The sequence below is a fragment of the Oryzias melastigma genome, linkage group LG5 (genome assembly GCF_002922805.2).
Source record: "Oryzias melastigma strain HK-1 linkage group LG5, ASM292280v2, whole genome shotgun sequence".
NCBI lineage: Eukaryota > Metazoa > Chordata > Actinopteri > Beloniformes > Adrianichthyidae > Oryzias > Oryzias melastigma.
In genome coordinates this window covers 28,795,850-28,816,144 of record NC_050516.1, presented here as the reverse complement: position 1 = coordinate 28,816,144, position 20,295 = coordinate 28,795,850, and the positions used below count along the sequence as shown (strand labels likewise).

Sequence of the window (20,295 nt, the reverse complement as noted above, 5' to 3'; positions counted from 1 at the left end):
AAAGTAAGGATCACAATCTTTATGTTCAAATTCCTGAAAACCATATAAAAAAGTTGAAAATCAGTAAAAAATAGGTTCTGTAATAAATCTGTAGATGTCTTTCTAGAATTTGTAATTGAATCAACAGGACCAAAATAAATAAATGAGGGGATGTTTCAAGTTACTTCTGGCAGAAAACTGTTGTTTAAGTCAACTTTAAATTTGGATAAGTAGTGTTTGGTGGGATAGAATCTGTGTAATAGTTTAAATGATATTTCTTTGACTTTGTTTGTCAAGAAGAATTTTTTGTGGTAAAGACCAGACTTTTTCCATTCAATGTTAGAGATATAGTTGCCCAATAAAAAGTAGCTGATGGAACAGAAACAAGAAAGAACCAAAGACAATGCAAACACGTTTACCTAAACTCTATTAATAAATATGAAACTATATATCAAAATAAAAAAGTTACTTTTTATGAACAAAGAAATACTTGAAAAAAGAGTTTGAAAATGATTGAAATAAAAGTTTCTACAAGTATAGATTTAACAAAGTGAATGCAAAAACAAAGTAATAATATTGGAATAAGATTGTATTTTCCAAACTATACTGCTTTTGTTTTGATGATATAAAAATAGTTTTATAGCTGAGACAATGTTTTTTTATTGCATTTTTATACCTTCGGTTTTAACAACATTGTTTTGTTTTTAACTTTTATTGACGTTTTTATCGGCTCCCTTTGCTTTTTTTTTATGGGAGTGTTTTATCTGTGTGGGCGGGACTTTGTGACACCACGAGCATTCTGATTGGTTATCGGAAGTCGGCGTCACCAGCGGCTCCGGATGTAGGAAAATTAGTGTTGTGCCTTTCATTCTTGACAGCTCTCTCGCTGCTGGAGTGTTCATGAATGTCCGTGTAAGAAATTGGATATTACAGTTAACGTTTCGACGTTACCTAACCGTAAGTTTGATTCTTTATCGTCTCCTGGTGCGTTTCTGAGGAGCATTCTTACCTGTAGGAGCACCAAGGCCGTGAAATTGATCTGTTTCGTTTGCTAGCTTAAAGAGTTAGCCGCAGTGGAGGATTGCTGATCTTTTCGGATTCCGTCGTCGTACATCCATTATTAACGACTCTATCCGGCCCGGCTGGGTACTACTTAACGCAGATTGTAGCATGGGTTCGTAAAGTTGCTTAAAGACGAGTACAACAGATGGTACCTTAGTTATCAGTCACACAAAGCACCCCATGCACATAATTCGTGACATCAGCTGCTGGAGGCTGTAATCAAATTTGAATTCCTGTGTGTGCCTGATATCTGGGAGCTACTATATCTCTTTGTAGTCATGTGACACAATCACTGCTGTAGAATCAGAGCTCCTTTTCATAAAAGTTCACATGCCTCAGGGATTCATGAGCAGTCATGTTAATTCTTCTTACTTTCTTTGTAGTAACTGGGATGTTATCATGGATACAGAAAATACACAAGAGGGAGAGGCGCAGCGAATGAGGAACTGTGCTCCCCCATCTGACCGAGATGCACCTGGTAAGTGTATAGACTGCATGGTATTTATACTTAAAGGCAATTTCTGTTTCCTTGCTCACATACTTACATCACATATGAAAATAAACAGTGAAGATAAGCTACTTTTTTCAGAACTGGCAGATTGTACTTGATTTATTTTGTTGGATATCAAAAACACCTTCTTCATTAGAGTGGGTCTTTAAATGCTTATATTTTTTGGTAGTTGTGCCTTGAATGTCTTTTTTTTTAGCCACTTGTTTGGAGAAGTGATCTGTTGTGTTTGAGATTCAGTCATGATTATGTCATATATTTGTTTTGCTTTTATTTCAGTGGACACTTTGGCCTCTTCTCTCCCCCTCTCGGGAAACCACACAACTCCAGAACCAGCGGGGAGAAATGATTGTGTTTCAGTTGTCGAGGATCAGAATAAGTACAGTTCGGATCTGTCGGGCGACACAAAAGTGGAACTTGATAGCAGGTCATCTTCAAAGTTAGACTGTGAAGAGACTGACAGTGTCTCCACCCATCAGGATGTTACCGCTGACAATGAGCAGAGTGACTCCGGGGAGTTTGTGGTCACGATGCTGGCCAAAGCCAAGCTGGAGGAGCAAGGAATCGGTGTAAAAGGTCGATCTTCTCCTTTACTTGAGGCAGGAATTCAGGAGGCGTCTGCATTTGCATCCCATCGCGACGAGGACGTGACGACTGACAGCTGGCGGCAGCACAGGAAGCACGTGTTTGTTCTCAGTGAAGCTGGCAAGCCCATCTACTCCCGTTACGGCAGTGAGGAGGCGCTCTCATCTACAATGGGAGTCATGATGGCACTTGTGTCTTTTGTCCAAAGTGGAGATAATATCATCCGTTCTGTCTATTCAGGTGAGAGCGTTTAGGGATTCACATTTCATGTCTTTTGTTTATTCTGATGTGTTTTTTATTTGGTTCTAAAAAAGCTTACATTATTAGCATGAACACGTGCAAAGAATAGAGGAAAAACATTTAGTTTCTTCATAGTTTTGTACATTTTTAGTCAACAATCAGCTCTTTTTGAATGTATTTTTTAGGACAGAGAATTGATTAAAAAATAGCTACTTATTATCTGCAAAACAATCATAATATGAAATCACACGTAAAATTGTACATTTAGAACATTTATTTTTAACCCTTTGAGGGTCTAAAACTCAGTTTTTGTCTATTTTGAATTTGCTTATGTATTTTCAGAGTGAAAGACTTCCTGCTTGCGTATTTGGTATAATTTTAATCAGCACAGCCTCACTTATGTAACACTACTTTTATTTTGTCATTTTTCCATGTTATATTCACACGCTAGAAATAAAATCATTCAAAAACAGAAAATTCTGTTTGGAGAAATTGGATTAATTTTACTGTTGAAACCCCAAAAATGTTTAATGAACTGTTTTTACAACATAGAATGAACGTTTTAGGTGTAATTTTATAAAAACAACAAAAATTAAATGTGTCAACAAACTAGTGAACGTGTTTTCAAATGGAAATAAAAAAAAAAATTCAGACTAAAGTCACATCAGGCAGTTCCCAAAAATAAGATTTTCTCACTGCTTTCTTTTAGTATTTTTCCTGAAATTCTGTTTTTATTCAGCGTTTTCTTTTTTTTCATACATTTTCTTTATTATGTTTGTGAAAAATAATCAAACAATTTTTTGAACTTGGATCCAGCTGGATTTCAGGTCAGCTGCTCTCAGGTGGGGGCGTGTCTGTCCATTCTGAACTGCTCGCCTCCTGCGACGTTGGTGGGCGGGACTTTTGCGGAGAACAGTGGAGTTTCCACAATTTCTAGACAATGCCGGTGCTTGTTATTGCGGAAAATTCATGTCCCCATCCCAAAATAAAATAATGATCGGTTTCTTCGTTGGATTTCTGAAAGCAGACAGCTTCCCCAAAGCGGGTGCATTACAGCCGTTTCTTCTCTGCCTTATTTATTAAAATAAAAGATCGGTTTTGTCCAAAAACTACAAATAAATGCCTTATTATCTCTTTAATTTAGTAAAATCTCAATCACAGAATAAAAAAAAGTTTAAGTTTATTTTAGAAAGTTTTATTACACTGTTTCACTGCTGCTCGGCAGGTCGTCTGTGAGCTTTAATACATATTAACGCATTAATTATGTTCTATTAATTCACAGCCCTAGTATTTTGGGCCCTTTGTTAAGGCAAATTCTGAGGTTCATAAAAGAAAAGAAACAACCAAATTTGCTGGATGAGTGTTTGGTGATTTTTAACCTTTCCTGTCGTTTCTCCCTGTTTCCGTCACCCAGAGGAGCACACTGTGGTGTTTCTGCAGAAAGGCCCCCTCGTGCTGGTGTGCGTCTCCAGCAGCTGTCAGTCTGAGCAGCAGCTCCGCGGAGAGCTCCTTTACGTGTACTACCAGATCATCAGTATGCTCACCCAGGCCAGCATCTCCCGCATCTTCGAACACAAGAAGAACTATGACCTCAGACGACTCCTGGCCGGCTCGGAGAAGATCCTGGACGGTCTCCTCAACCTGGTGGACTCGGATCCCAGCTTTTTGCTTGCAGCGGTGCATTGCCTCCCCCTAGCGTCTTCTCTCAGGGACTCCCTCAGCCAGATCCTGCAGAAAGCCATCACGCCCAATTTGGTTTTCTCCATCCTCATCGCCAAGAACCAGCTGCTCACCATAGTCCAGGAGAAGACTGTGATCGAGGACGTGAGGCTGGATCCGGCTGACGTTCACCTTCTGCTCAACCTCATCGGAGCCTCGTCTGCCTTTCAGGCCGGAGAGATCTGGACTCCCATCTGCCTCCCTCTCTTTAACCCGGACTGTTACTTCTACGCATATATTTCCTACCTTGATCCCCCAGAATGCACTGTGTGTTTGCTGCTGCTCTCGACAGACAAGGAGGCTTTCTACGCCGTAGCCGAGTGCAAGAGGAAGATAGAGGAGGCCATGACGGCGCAGAACTCTCTGAGCCTCATCGCCAAAGCCCAGTCTTACAGCGTGAGCCAGGTCGGCGTTTCAGACCTCCGGCATTTCATGTATAAACCCTTCGATGTGCCAGACAACCACCGGCAGCTCACTCAGTTCACCAGGTGTGTGTTCGTTTCAGCTTAAAATGACACAAAAGAAACCTGCTTTTCATTCATTCTTTGGTTTTGAGCTTCTCCTAATGTGCTTTCAGCCCGGAGATGGAGGCTCCTTACAGCAGCGAGGAGGAGAAAATGCGTCTCCTGGATCTTTATCGATATATGCACAGCCGCATCCACAGCAGCTCACGGCCGCTCAAACTCATCTACCACGTCGCTGAGAAGGAAACCCTGCTAGCCTGGGTAGGAAACGTTCTGTTGGTTCTGTCCATACAGACGCGATAAAATAACAGAAATCCAAAGAGAGAACAACAAACAGGTTCTGCTGTCCTTTTCATGTTGATTTCTGAGCAATTTTATGTTCAATTTTGGTTAGAATTGTGCATAAATGAGCGTAACATGGTGATCATACAACAAAGCCATGGTGGATGTTTGCTCTCTTAGTTAGTTTAACAGGATGAAAACTGCAAACCAGTGGCTTGAAAACTGCTGAATTTGCTTCTTCCTCCAGATATTAGAGAACTAGCAACTCCACCAATAATGTTTAGTCATACAGATGACCTCTTGGTTATAGAAATCGTTTTTTTTGACTCATCGATGGGTATTTTTAGAACATAATGCCAGCTAAATAGTCTGAACCAGCCAATTTTTACACTTTACAGTGCACTTTTTAGATAAACTCAGGAGGTTTTCCACAATTGTTTTCTCTTACTTGTGGAATTTTCTCATGATGGAGGATATATTTAGGAAAACTAAGCTCCAAATTGCATTTCTGAGTTTTTCTTGATTCAATTTAAGACATCCAATTTGAAAAAGAGCTTATTTGTGACAGATCTGGCCCCCGGGCCTTGACTTTGACACATGAAACGTATGAATCTATGTGAGGAAGTGTTTACGATTTTGATCCTGTTTGGTTTCAAAAGATTTCAAATATTGAAGGATTGAGGCACCCGTTAAAGATGAGGAGAAAGCTTTTGAGATGCGACATTGTGATGTTTTTCTGAGTTTCCTTCTCCCCTCCAGGTGACGAGTAAATTCGAGCTGTACACCTGCTTCAGCCCTCTGGTGACCAAAGCCTGTGCCATTACTGCTATCACCAAGCTCCTAAGATGGATTAAAAAGGAGGAGGACCGCCTCTTCATCAGATACCCCCCAAAGTATTCCACTACCCCAAACCCCAGCAAGAGCTCTAAAAGCAGCAAATCGGACCAGCAGGACTCGGCAGATAATGGCTTGTCTCTTCTGTAATAGCTCTCCCTCTTTCAAAAACCATTTGTACACTGGCTCCAGTATATTTTTGAAGCTTTTTTCCTGGATTTTATAGACGCCGTAGGTGAATCAGACACTACATTTTACATTATTTAAGGAGGACTGGGTTCTTTGAATCTCTTTTACCTGAACAACAAATGACAGGAGGCGTAAACACCGAAGTGATGCTTTGATGTTATTTTATAACAAGAAAAAGGATTTTCCTCATTCAGATAACAGGTCATGTAATTATTTATTGTTTATTTCACTGAAAAAACTACCTTTTACTCAGATGAGCTCATGCATAAAAGTTTTAAATGATCAGCACAGTTCCTAACTACTGGTTTTGCAATAACTATAGAAGCAGCTTGTTTTGGGGAATCACAATACCTGGAACAGTTTGAAGAGGGATAACCCTTTTGAGTGAGGTCACTCATCCCTTTACAGGAATTAGAAAATAAACTCTCTTAAGAGAAGATGTTCTTTCTCAGAGGTTTCATCTTCAGATCATCTCCACAGTTTTTTAGTGAAAAGCTACGTTTTAGCAGTCTTCACCGTGTTCTCTACCATGACTATTTTTGAATATTCATTTTTAAAACCTGGCTTATAAATGTAGCTGAGTCCTGGTTTCTTCTCAGGCGTTTTCTGTTGGAACTTCTAGAATGTTGTGTGCGGAATCATGAAATAAATCCTGGGTTGCACAAATGTGAGTCGTTCTGATGGGAAAACATGCTTTTGAGTCCTAATCAGCTGACAGTTCATGTCTTTATTTTATAACTAGTAGAAAGTAAAGATGGCTGCCTATAACCAACGGTCAAAAATAATTGAGGAATGATTCTGGTCAGGCACGAAAGGTTGAACACACAAAAGTTTAGTTGATAATGGCTGTACCAGTTATTTAGTATTTAACATTTCTACCAAATAGGCAATCAAAGCTAAAACTTAAGTTTATCAGCACACTTGACCAGGTGTTGTGGTAAAGTATCAGAAATGATAAATGAGGTTCTGTTCGAATTCCCTTCCTACTCCCTAATCCCTAAAAGACTTCAGTGTCCTGGATCTTCAAATAAAATTCAGTTACATGCTCGCCACTTTTTTCCTTAAACTCCAATTATGACGTCACCCATTTACAAAGTAAACACCTCAATAATTTGAGCATTTTACAAGATTTAGAGTTCTGATGAGGGAAAACTAAAAAAAAGCATTTAAATGTATTTTTTTTTCATAGTCAAGTTCAAACGCAATGCATTGTGGTCTTAATTTGCCATTACTTTTGGAATCATTGTGCAATGATTTTTTTTTTTTTAGACTTTTGGATTTAGTAATTGTACTGAGAAAATGGCCAACACCTTCTATAGTGTAGTGACTACTACCTGTATTAGACAGGGGTGTCCAAATCCAGGCCTCGAGGGCCGGCCTCTTGATGATTTTCCAGAGATCCTGCCTTATCTGCTGCAGATTACCTGGATTTGGTGTGTTTAGTCAAAAATGAACTTCAATGACAGGTTGGTTGGAAAACATGTAGGACTCTGGCCCTCGAGGCCTGGATTTGGACACCCCCTGGTATAAGAGACTAGGTGACCCCTCTCCACAGGCATTCCGAATAGGAAGTACCTGCTTATTAAGGGGCCAAAATCCCAAAGATAAGTAGTTTTGCAACTTCTAGACATGTTTTTAATAATCCCTTTTTCATTATTTTTGTCAGTAGAGTTAAGTTTTTCAAGTCCTAAACTGACTAATCAGATGCCTCAATAAAAGTATGTAGTCTCACATCAAACAAGACATTTTTATGAGTGACATCACACTCATTTGGTCCAGTTCTCATGATCCAGATCACTACCTATATCTGTTGTCTGGCTCCAAAATAACATCTGTTTCGCGAAAAATGGGGATTAAATTGGCTTCATTTAATTGGACCTAAAAGGAAGCCGTTTTCTTTGGGTGACGTCCCACTTACTTGGTCCAGTTCTCATGATACAGATCACTACTTACTGCCGTCGTCTGGCTCCAACATGGCGAACTCCGTTTCATGGAAAAATGGCGACTAAATTGGCTTCATTTAATTGGACCTAAAAGGAAGTCATTTTCTTTGGGTGACGTCACAATGACTAATTCCAGTTCTCATCTACAGTCAATGGTTGTGAGGTAATTCAGGTACAACCTGAGGTTCAGTAATGGTCGTCTCTTAAACCCACAGATTGAACGGTTACATTCGTCAGAATGAAGCAGACACAATCCCACTTTTTTTGTTTCGAACCGCATTTATTCTTGTGTGAGAAAATATCGTCGCGGGCAGACTAAAGATCAACTGCAAACAACGAGATCTAAACTGTCCTGTGCCAACAAACGAAAACATAAATAAATAAAAATACCCCTCCCTCCCTCCCCCCTGTAAGTGCAAACTCCACTGCCTTCAGGGTTTCAGGTCTTGTGCCGTCTCGCTTCGAGACGGCGTTCTATCATCGCGTTGGAAACCATAACGGTTACAAAAACGTAGCATCTCACATAAATCATCTCAATATTTAACTTCTCAACACTCTCCACTGCCACAAATATAAATTAAAATCTATATTTGATTTTTGCATTCCTTAAATTACTTCATGTAAGCCAATATAAACACAAATGTACATATTTACAAAACTATACACATGCACTTTTACTACACTGAGCTTGTATACATGTATGTATAAGTTGTACACAAAGACACATTTGTGTTGAGCCACATTAGCCTGTCAGGAGTCTCCAGTTTGGCTGCATTTGTTGTTGTTACTACAGATGGTTTGTGCTTCTACAGTCTTTCCGACAGAACTGCAAACTAGTAGAACATGTTTTTCCAGGAGCTCTTGTCAGGCTGCAGACGAGCCTGCTTCACCTCTACAGTGGCTTCACCTCCACCTGGCTGTACTCAGCATTCTGGTATCTTAATGCAGTTTCACAATGTGGAAAAAAAAAAATCAACAAAGATCCCTGAAGTCTCACAGACGGTACATCCCAGCTGGACTGCCATGATAATAGAATATAATTTCGTTTTTGGACTTTTTTTCTGGCCGAAAATAATCATCTAAAGTCTAATGTTAACTTTAAGTCAACATTTGAATTTTTAATTAAGAAAAATCTACTAAGTAGTTTAAAGGCAGAGTTAGTGCAGCTAATAAAATCTTAAATCTGTTTTTATAATTAATTTAGCTAAGAATTTTTTTTTATTATTTAAAAAGCTCTTGACTTCTATAGAGTCCAGGTGTGACGTAACTATTCAAGTGGGACTTTCACACTTCTTAAACACAGTGACATTTCAACAACAAATACACTCTGAATATACTTTGAATCCAAACAATCCCTTTCCAGAAGAAAAAGAATCAAACTCTCTTAAGTCTCAGCTGGCTTTGGCCTAAAAATAAAAACCTCATATGAACGCATAGCAACAGTGGTTTTGGGAAAAAAAAGACACAAATAAATAAACATTTTTTATCTATGAAAAAGTCTTTAAGCCCCCCCCTACTTATAAATTCGGCACAATTATTTTATGCAAAACACCTTCAAAAACCACCTAACAGATTTATTTCTTTTTTAGCCATCCCACGTTTAACTTCTATACATGAAACCAGGCGGCCTGTTTAAAACATTTCAAAATAAAGTTCATATAAAATTGGAGGGAGTGAAGTTCAGATTTCCTCTCACGTGGTTTAAATGCACTATGGCCCGGTCGTATGCAGTGTGGACAGACTTGCGGACGCTGGGTTTCTTCCCTTCCATGAGGCGGAGCTTGTCGACGGTGTCGTCCCTCCCCAGCGGCAGCAGCTTGCTGCGGGGGAGCCACTGCCTAACAAGCAAGAAAAGAAACTTCTAAACAAACTTGAACCTTTTTATTTATTTTTTTAAATTATGTGAAAGTGTTTTAGCAACGTGCTAGCTTTTTAGCCTAATTTGGCATCTACTGAGGTTGTTTTTTGGCTAATTCTGAGTTAGGCTAGTATATTAGCAAAGTGTTAGCTCTTTTTTTTGCAGAATTTGGCATCTACTGAGGTTTTGGGGCTAATTTTGAGTTAAGCTAATATTTTAGGAACATGTTAGCTTTTATGGCTATTTTGGCATCTACTGAGGTTTTTTTGGGCTAATTTTGAGTTAAGCTAATATTGTAGGAACATGTTAGCCTTTATGGCTAATTTGGCATCTACTGAGGTTTTTTTAGGCTAATTTTGGGTTAAACTAATATTTTAGGAACATGTTAGCTTTTATGGCAGCCGGTAATTTAACATCCACTGAGTTTTATTTATTTTTTATTTTTTGGTGCTAATTCTGAGTTAAGCTAGTATTTTAGCAATATTTTGGCTCTTTTTGGCAAATTTGGCATCTACTGGGGTTTTTTGGGCCAATTTTGAGTTAAGCTAATATTTAAGGAACATGTTAGCTTCTTTTGCTAATTTGACATCTACTGAGGTTTTCGGGAAAATTTTTAGTTAAGCAAGTATTTTAGCAATGTGTTAGTTTTTTTTTTACTAATTTGACATCTACTGAGATTTGTTGGGCTAATTCAAAGTTAAGCTAGTATTTTAGCAACGTGCTAGCTTTTTTTTTTGGCATATACTGAGGTTTTTAAGGCTAATTGTGAGTTAAGCTAGTATTTTAGCAACGTGCTAGCTTTTTTTTGGCATATACTGAGGTTTTTAAGGCTAATTATGAGTTAAACTAGTATTTTAGATTTTAGCAATGTGCTAGCTTTTTTGTCTCTTTTGGCGTATACTGAGGGTTTTTAAGCCAATTAGGATCTAAGCATGTATTTTGGCAAAGTGCTAGCGTTTTTGGCTAATGTGGCACCAACAAAGAATTTCTGGGCTTTTTTGGAGGTAAGCTAACATTTTAGCAAAACTCTCACTTTTTTGGCTAATTTGGTATCTACTGAGGTTTTGGGCTAAATGTGAGTTCATGTCTTTATGCATTTTTACATTTTCCAGAATTTTGCAATTTTTCAAGAAATTCTTTAAATTCTTTGTGCACTTGCTGCAATTTCTGCAACTTTAGGTCTTTTAGCAATTTTAGCGGTACAGCTTTAGCATTTTCAGAAAATCCCTTCAGCAATTACATTAAATTTCTTCACCATCTTTTGCAAAAAGCTTCAGCATATTCAGCAACCATATTCAACATAAATCATTCACACTAGCATTATTCCAGGTAATGCAACTTTTCTGGTTTACCACAACATTCAGCAGGTTTGCTGAGATCTTACCAGGTCCGTTTAGTATCAAAGAAGAGCACCAGGAAGAGCTTTTGGCCTTCTTCCGTTTCTCTGCTTTCGCCCAGTTTGAGCACTTCCACAGGAGGCACTGGGATGGGGATGCCGTTGTGGAGGAGTCCTTCCTGAGGCATGTCTGGATCTACAATCTAGAGTGATGATCGTCTCAGCAACAATCATTCAAAGAAAACTGAACAAACTGAGATTTGGTTGTTTCTCACCATTGCTGGGTATGAAGGATATCCTCTACATTTTGCCCAGACTAAGTCCAGTGGAGAAAGTTCAGTTTCACTATCTAAAGACAGAAGTGTAGACTTTCCTGTGAACAGGATATCCCAGAATACTTACAAGGTTACTCGACTCAAAAGAAACAAGTGGAGGATTTAGGCTGGGCAGTGATACACACCAGACCCGGAGATGTCTCCGTTCTCTTTGCTGGGAACTTTAGCCAATGCTGGTTTACCCCTGCTGCGCTTGGGAGGAGAGACGCTGCAAAGAAACAGGATTGTTTCAGTCAAAATCTCTTAAAGTTGATTCATCTACAATAAAACCTAAACGGCACTTGGGAAAGACATGGAAATTCTAACATACTACAAAAGTACAGATACTAAAACTAGGCAAATCATAAGGATTAGGTTTAAGTTACTGCATAATCTGACAAATCTATAACCCAGTGCTTCTCAATCTGTGGGGCAGGTAACTGTTTAAAACATGACTAAGCAAAAAATTTGATTTTCTGTCTTAAAAAAGTTTTACATTTTACATTTTAATCATAATTAAAAGATCATAGATCAAAAGATGATTGGAGTTGAGGAACAGTGAGTGAATCTGGACACAGCCTTTGACAGTGAGGCAGTCTGCTTACCTTAAGTTTGACTCATCCTCTTCCTCCTCCTCATCCTCCTCGTCCTGGTCCACAGCGCTGTGTTTTCCATTCGTCAATCCTGAACCGCAAAGTCACAAATTAAACGCTAAAAACCAAGTTAAACCTCTCTAACACATTCTTCGCATTACCTGCCCTACCTTCCTCTTTGGGATGTGGAGGGGGTTTGTCCGGCTCACTCTCACAGCTGGGGCCTCTGGACCTCAGGTGGTGTGAGGAAGGGGGGGCGGTTGGGGTAGGAGGTAAGGCGTTTGGACTGGAGGGGGCGCTGTCCAACCTGGTGGCTTTTGCTTCTGATGTTTTCCCATTCTGCTGAGGGAGGCTCTTACTTTTTGCCATCCGCACACCGTTTTTAGCCTTCTTGAACAGAACAGACGTGCGACGCCCCACCCCGACAGGAGGCCCGGAGGGGGGCTTGCCCAGCGGTGTGACTTCATGGACGGCCTCCGGTTGGGAAGACGGCGTCTCTCCTATTTCGGCCTCGTCTTCGCCTTGACTTCTGCTGCCGCTGCGGGATGACCTCTGCCGTTTGTAGGAACGCCCCGGCGACCGCTGCCCTCCGGTAACTATTCCCAAAACAGGGGGCTCCAGGGGGGCGTCCCCCGGCAGAGGCGACGACACCGGGCAGCTGAGCTCCAGCACCGGAGGACTGTCATCTGAGTCAAAAGAGATCACTCAATGATCCATCATTTTACAAATCTGTGGAGTTATTGATTGATGAGTGCATTCAAAGCTTCAAATATGAAGGAAAGATACCTGTCCTGGAGTTTGATACTTTACTCCGAAGCCCCTCATTCGTGCTTGCTTTTTCTTTTTTCTTTCCCTTTGTCTTCACCTCCTCGTCGTCTTCCTCTTCTTTTCCTTCGTCGTCGCCGTTGCTCCGGGAGGGAGCGTTCTGCTGGCCGATCTTCTGCCTCAGAGCGTTGATTTCTTTGCGCAGCAGCCTGATGCGTTTGGTGCGCCCTCCACTGGTGCGCATGGAGGCCACCATGTCCAGTTTATCCAGTAAGGCCTTGAGCTGCTCATCTGTGGTTAGGTGGACTCTGTTGTCAGGATCCAAAAGAGTATCAACTGCAGACAGACAGAGATGGAGGAAGTGAGCAGACGCTGACTGAGGATGGAGCAGATTTCCTCTCTGAACTCACCGTCGTCCCACGTGCAGTGGTAGAAGCCATGCTTGTTTGGTGCCTCTGGCAGGTGCATGCCGGTGCTGGGGTCCAGCCCAATGCTCTGAGACTGCCTGTGGGCGTGACGCAGGATGGCTCCGCCCACCTCCCGCAGCTGTAGAGCTGCTTTGTGGAACATGGTGTCCTTGGAGTTGTATTTGAGACAGTTAGAAATCATGAGATTGAAGTCTTTCTCCAAGTCTGCGACCGAGCAATAGGCGTGTCCCTCCAGTTTGGTGCGCATGGTGGACAGGTCCATGGGTTGGGATATGAATTCCAGGTAATCTGGGACCTCAGATAAACATACAAACCGAAATGTTAGTGGATCCCCGGTTTAGTAGGGATAAAACATTCATATTAGAGTGCAGTGTAAAGACACCAACCTCTGATAGATTGACAGGCTGAGAGAAGATCTTGGCTGTGTCTTTTTCTTCTAGTTGGTCCAAAGTGTATCGCAGAAGCGTCAGTGCAGGAGTCAACTTCAGCTCAAGAACAGCCTGCTGGATTTTCATCTGAGGACATACAATCACGGGGAATAATCAGTCTCTACACCTTTAAATGCCTACTCCAATGAAATTATGGTGTTCTTGTGGCATTTTTCTAATGATTGGGAATGTATACAAAGAAAATTAAAGCTTGAAATTGGTTTTCTGAGTATTTTTTTATTGTGTGAATGCTGTAAATGTCGTGTTTTGGCATCTATTGGGGTTTTTGAGCTATTTTGGAGTTTCAGCTGTTATATCGGCATTATGCTAGCTTTTTGGACTATTAGCATTTACTGAGGTTTTTTAGGCTCTCTAGGAGTTGAGCTAATATTTCAGTTACATGCTAGCTGTTTTGGCTAATTTGTTATTTTTTTCAGTTTTTAGGTTATTTTTTAGCTTAACTAATACTTCAGTTCCATACTAGCTGTTTTGGCCAATTTAGGCTTTTTTCAATTTTTTTTTTTTTTTTAGTTTAATTGGAGCTAATATTTTAATTTTATGCTAGCTATTTTGGCTAAATTAGACATTTTACCAGTTTTTTAGGCTAATTTTGTATTTAGCTAATACTTCAGCTACATCCTGTCAGCTTTAGCGTTTTTTAAGCTTCAGCTGTTTTAGCTATCAATTTCAGCATCTTCAGCAGCCATATTCAGCTTACAGCATTCACACTAGCATTATCGTATGTAATGCGATATATCTAGTTTAAAATGTTGTGAATCAGAAGCAGACAAAAATACAGTTTGAAAAAGAGCTTATTTGGGAGGTAGAAAATATGCTGGGTGGACCACAAGCTCCCTGCTCGGACTAGATCCATGTACGTCCTACTTCAGCTAAGTGTGTTTTAACTCCACATAAAAAGACTTTCAAATGCTACAAATATTACAAAAATAAAACATTGAAAGTGGACCAGGATGTCATTCTGGCTCAGATGATCAGAGTGGCATGTCCGTCATAGAAAATGAGCTTATTTGAAACAGAGTTAAAACATTGTCCTGCATGCAAACATGGCTGTTGTCTCCGGTTTCCGCTCTGACTCACCTGCTCTCTCTTCAGCCTCTCCCGCTTGCGGATGAGTTCAACCAGAAGCCGAGCTCTTTCCAGGTCTTGCCTCAGCTTCTGCCAGTATCGTAGCTCCTCTCTAGCAGCACTTAGCTTCTCGTCAGGCTCCCTCTAGACAAAAAAAACAAAAAAACTTTATTGATCTCAAAATGGAGAAATTACCTTGTTACCATAGCTCTACTACAAACAGATTGATAATACAAAAAAACTCTAAAAATACACTTAAAAAATGAGTAACGACAATAACTATTGTTCAGTGTCTATGAGGTGTTGTAGAGTTTAATAGTTGACTGAAAGAAAGATCTGCAAAAGTGCAGTGAGGTGTTAAAGTCTGACTAAAGAGGACTGATATTACTAGATACAAGATAACAAAAGTAAAATCTGAATGAGTAATAAAATATAATGTAGCTTAGCATGTAAACATTCTTTCCATGCAGCCTGTTTCTAAGACACAGTAGTACATAATTATAGAGCCCTTGCTTGTGTGTAGGGACGAACCAATAGGAAGGTTTGCTAAGCAAGAGTGTGTTAAAGGAAGTGCATGCTTATGAGCTGATGTACTGTCTGGACTGTGAGGAATGTAAGAGAATACAATATTTTGATGAAAGTTTCTGCACCAACAAGTCCATCTTCCTCTTTAAGCCTAAAATCTACAGCATAAACCCAGAGAGACTGTTTAAAAACTACCTCAGTGAATGTGATGAGGACTTAAGACAAAAATACAATCCATAGAGGTTTAATTAGAAGTTTCAGGTTCACTTCTGCAATGGTTCGAGCAGCAAGGGCGATCCGTGTGCTTACCTGTTCTGCTGTCTTGTGCGCCTGCAGGTGAGAGTGAAGTCGGCGTATTAAAGGCATGCCGTTCCGGGACTGCCGTTTTAGTAACCAGTAGTTATGAAGCCTCTGCATGAACTGGTTTTTCCTTTGGACTTCAACTCCTGTGCAGATCTTATTTAACCTGCAAGAAACATCACAAATACAGATCCCAACTTTTAAAAACTGATGACAGACTTTGATCCTTTAAAAAATGAACCGAAATGACTCTAATATAAATCTGAAGATAGTTCATGTCACACCTGTGAGAGGGGATCTGTGGTACGAGCAGCACGGGGACGGACGACCGACGTGTTGACCCGCTTCCTTTAGTGTTCTTCTTCTTCTGTCCTTTGACGGTCTTTTTGTTTGGCGGGGAGGGGGTACTTTGTGTGTATGACCTCTGACCCCGGTTGCCCCTCCCTCCCACCAGCCTCCCCTCCACAGACTCGTCTCCAGACCCGTCTCTCCGGGTCCCAACGGGCGAGTGGTGCTCACAGAAAGCGGTCTTCTTCACGGAGAAGGTGGTGCCGTTCACACCCGTTTCTCGAACCGGATCGATCTTCATGAACAGCCCCGCCTTCTGGGCGCAGGTGACGTGGAAAGCCCTGTAGCAGTTGGCTTTGTGGCACTGGATCGATGCCCCCCTGCCTTTCTGCTTACACAGGTAGCACGTGAGCTTCCAGCGAGCAGGGGGGATGTTCTTCACCCCTTCAATGGGCTCCAAGAACACCGTGTTAGCGAAGCACACCTCTGGGATCCATATGGCACAGACAACGTGGGCCCACCGTCCATCACTGGTTTGCTTGAAGGCACCTCCTCGGTTGGGACAGAGTACACAGTCTACAGGGCGAGAGGGGGACTGCAGGCAGCAGCGGCAAAGCCACTGTCCTTCGGGAACATAGGGGACACCGTAGCACTCCTGGTGGACGGCCAGGTTGCAGATATCGCAGAACAGAATGACGTTACTGTTGAGACATTCATCATCCAGGCAAACACAGCAGAAAGCATCCTCATCTACTGAATTCTGGGACAAAGCCTGGCTGCGGGACTCCAAGATGGATTCCCTCTCCAGGCGGTCAATCAGGAGTTCAAAAGTGTTTGGTGATACGGACGCGTGACCATCAGAGACTCTCTTCTGATTTACCATCTCCAGCCAGGCCAAGTCCTCCTCGTCCATGTCGTACTCTGCAACATTGTCCTGTTCCTCCACGGACTTTTCGATGTAACGGTAGTAGGCTGCTGGGAGAGGAGGAGCCTCTGACAGTGAAACTGAACTCAGCACTTGAAAGGTGGGCTCAGGCAAAGGGCTTTGGTGAGATGAGTGCTGGCAGGAATTAGATCCGGTGTGCTGCTGCAATCCCGACCGCCGGTTCTGATCAGATGTATTTTTAGCATTCTTCTTGCTTTTGCTGTTTGAGGGTTTCCGCCACGACTTGCTTTTACTCTGAGTCTGCTCGCTGTTCTCCTTGTTGCTGTTGCATTCAACAATGTCCTGAGCCATCATTTCATCCTCCGTGATAACCGGCAGAGGGTCTGAGATGTTGATCCGGTGGAGCCTTCCATCCAAGTCCACTTCAACTATTTTCTGAGCCTGAGCGTACGTCAAGGTCTCCCTGGATGGAGAGAGTTGTAGTCTGTAGGGCGAGGGCGGCCTCAGATGACTGGACGACCCCCTGCCCCTTCCTCTCCCTCTGCCTCGACCCCTTCCCATGTTGACTTTACTGAGGACAGTCTTGCATTCCCACGTCTTCACCTTCCGCATGGGACTTCACTCTGGCATTTGTAGAGACAGAAAGAATCAAATCCAAGTTCATATCAGTTAAACATAATGTTTGTAGAATTACTGAAATAATTCACACAGGAAATTTGACATTACATATAAATGATTAAGCACACTTATAGTGTGTTAATAACACAGTCATAACCCAAATGATGCCAGTCTGTTATTTCTCAGTCTAAAACTTCGGCTTAATCTGGAGGAAAAAAAATAAAAAGAATACAAAAGTGGTGCCAAATTTTTCTAACGCAGAGGTGAAAAAGTCTTTTAAGTTTAAGGGTCTATATCATGCAAAATTCACTTTTTAAGCTATTAAGTGAATTATAATGTTAATTCCTCAGAACAAAAAAGCAAACAGTAGTTTGATCAATTCATGCATCACTGACCATACCTCTAAAACCCTGCTCTTTGAGAACCATTCATTCATTCATTCATCTTCCAGGCCGCTTCTTCCCTTTCGGGGTCGCGGGGGTGCCGGAGCCTATCCCAGCTACTGAAGGGCGAAGGCGGGGTACACCCTGGACAGGTCGCCAGTCTGTCGCAGGGCCTCAATCACACACACATCCACTCTCACATTCACACCTAGGGACAATTTAGAGTCACCAATTAACCTATGAAGCATGTTTTTGGACGGTGGGAGGAAGCCGGAGTCCCCGGTGAAAACCCACGCATGCACGGGGAGAACATGCAAACTCCACACAGAAAGGTCCCAGCTGGGATTCGAACCGGGGCCTTCTCGCTGTGAGGCAAGAGCGCTAACCACTGCGCCACCGTGCAGCCCTCTTTGAGAACCAGCCCCTCCCAATCTACGAAAACGAGCGATCCTTACATTGTGACATCACAAAGTAGAGGACTAGCCCCTTCCAGGAAGAGTCTGTGCTGTGGAGCTAGCAGTGACAGATTGTATATAACTTATGTTCACAATATGAACATCCATCTTTGCAAAATTTCGGATGTTTGTTTTTGTGGGTGAAACGCAGACACGCTACCAAGGCCGACTCTTGGAGGATGCCATGAAATGGGCGGCACCCACAAGGAGCGAAAGGCGGAGCCTCAGAGATCAAGTCGACTTACTTCTGGGTAGAAAAAGAGCTCAAAAACATTTCTCATGTTTCATAAATAATTTGTTCTTCGGTGTGCCAAAGGTAATATATGATCATATATATGGATATATATTTTACCCTGAAAAGCTTAAGAATAGTGTGATATAGGTAATTTATTGTTGAATTATTTTTCTTACAAAAACTAAAACCTGTGCATGACTAATGCCGACTTTTAATTTCATTGTATTTTTTATTAAATATTGGTAAATAACTACACTTTACTTGTATAAACTTATTATTACAAGACATAAAAAATAGACTTACGATAAAATCCAGGTTGAAAAGGACAAATAAAAATACAAGCAAATGTAAACATTTTATTTTAACCATAAATACTAATAATTAAAATTGAACAAGGCTTTACAATATCCAATATCAACAAATTAAACTAAGATTTGACAAATTACTGTCATTTCTAGTTAAATTTGATAAACCTATTTAACTGCTATCACAATAGTTGGTTTAGAAATAATAATGTATTTTTAAAAATTGCTCTAGAAAAATATTTGTTATAAGACATGTTTTTTTATAATAATAAAACATCTTCAGACAATTTAAAATGTATTGTTTCAAATACAAATAAATTGCAAACTGTGTTACAAACCAGAAATTATAAAACATAATCTTATAATTACCTAACACTTTTTCTAATTTCATATTTTAACTGTAGATATATTGATATTATGAAAAATAAATAAATAATTGCATAAGACAAATGATGTTAATGCAGCAGGTTAACTCAAGCTTCCTTGCTACACTTACAGCATTGACTGTTTGTTAGAACAGCAACAGTAGCATGCGCTATTTGCATACATGCCTGACAACCTTCTTACTATTGGCTTAAAAAACGGTCTGTAACTTTGNATATCATGCAAAATTCACTTTTTAAGCTATTAAGTGAATTATAATGTTAATTCCTCAGAACAAAAAAGCAAACAGTAGTTTGATCAATCCATGCATCACTGACCATACCACTAAAACCCTGCTCTTTGAGAACCAGCCCCTCCCAATCTACGAAAACGAGCGATCCTTACATTGTGACATCACAAAGTACAGGACTAGCCCCTTCCAGGAAGAGTCTGTGCTGTGGAGCTAGCAGTGACAGATTGTATATAACTTATGTTCACAATATGCACATCCATCTTTGCAAAATTTTGGATGTTTGTTTTTGTGGGTGAAACGCAGACACGCTACCAAGGCCGACTCTTGGATGATGCCATGAAATGGGCGGCACCCACAAGGAGCGAAAGGCGGAGCCTCAGAGATCAAGTCGACTTACTTCTGGGTAGAAAAAGAGCTAAAAAAAATAACTCATGTTTCATAAATAATTTGTTCTTCGGTGTGCCAAAGGTAATATATGATCATATATATGGATATATATTTTACCCTGAAAGGCTTAAGAATAGTATGATATAAGTAATTTAATGTTGAATTATTTTTCTTACAAAAACTAAAACCTGTGCATGACTAATGCCGACTTTTAATTTCATTGTATTTTTTATTAAATATTGGCAAATAACTACACTTTACTTGTATAAACTTATTATTACAAGACATAAAAAAATAGACTTACGATAAAATACAGGTTGAAAAGGACAAATAAAAATACAAGCAAATGTAAACATTTTATTTTAACCATAAATACTAATAATTAAAATTGAACAAGGCTTTACAATATCCAATATCAACAAATTAAACTAAGATTTGACAAATTACTGTCATTTCTAGTTAAATTTGATAAACCTATTTAACTGCTATCACAATAGTTGGTTTAGAAATAATAATGTATTTTTAAAAATTGCTCTAGAAAAATATTTGTTATAAGACATGTTTTTTATAATAATAAAACATCTTCAGACAATTTAAAATGTATTGTTTCAAATACAAATAAATTGCAAACTGTGTTACAAACCAGAAATTATAAAACATAATCTTATAATTACCTAACACTTT

General features: G+C 40.3%; 2 protein-coding genes across 4 annotated transcripts in view; one reads left to right on the top strand and one right to left on the bottom strand.

Moving 5' to 3' along the window:
- The first annotated feature begins 725 nt into the window (after nt 1-725).
- mon1bb (MON1 secretory trafficking family member Bb) lies at nt 726-6,528 on the top strand. The gene is made up of 6 exons (XM_024270975.2): nt 726-936; nt 1,425-1,519; nt 1,829-2,374; nt 3,789-4,581; nt 4,671-4,818; nt 5,599-6,528. The coding sequence occupies exons 2-6, from the start codon at nt 1,441-1,443 to the stop codon at nt 5,821-5,823; spliced, it is 1,791 nt and encodes a 596-aa protein (XP_024126743.1). The 5' UTR covers nt 726-936; nt 1,425-1,440; the 3' UTR covers nt 5,824-6,528.
- A 1,536-nt stretch (nt 6,529-8,064) lies between these two features.
- The window catches only part of brpf3a (bromodomain and PHD finger containing, 3a), a 13,384-nt gene continuing 1,153 nt past the window's right edge, over nt 8,065-20,295 (bottom strand). Inside the window, exons 2-13 of one of the 3 annotated variants that reach the window (XM_024269308.2) lie at nt 15,723-17,235; nt 15,448-15,604; nt 14,626-14,757; nt 13,486-13,614; nt 13,082-13,394; nt 12,693-13,007; nt 12,068-12,592; nt 11,919-11,997; nt 11,460-11,542; nt 11,275-11,348; nt 11,048-11,202; nt 8,065-9,643 (exon numbers count right to left, since the gene is read on the bottom strand). In XM_024269308.2, coding sequence (XP_024125076.1) covers nt 9,460-9,643; nt 11,048-11,202; nt 11,275-11,348; nt 11,460-11,542; nt 11,919-11,997; nt 12,068-12,592; nt 12,693-13,007; nt 13,082-13,394; nt 13,486-13,614; nt 14,626-14,757; nt 15,448-15,604; nt 15,723-17,224 — 3,648 coding nt within the window. In that variant the 5' untranslated portion in view covers nt 17,225-17,235 and the 3' untranslated portion in view covers nt 8,065-9,459. Of the gene's footprint in view, nt 9,644-11,047; nt 11,203-11,274; nt 11,373-11,459; nt 11,543-11,918; nt 11,998-12,067; nt 12,593-12,692; nt 13,008-13,081; nt 13,395-13,485; nt 13,615-14,625; nt 14,758-15,447; nt 15,605-15,722; nt 17,236-20,295 lie in introns of all 3 variants that reach the window. The other 2 variants (XM_024269306.2, XM_024269307.2) reach the window with 2 other exon arrangements.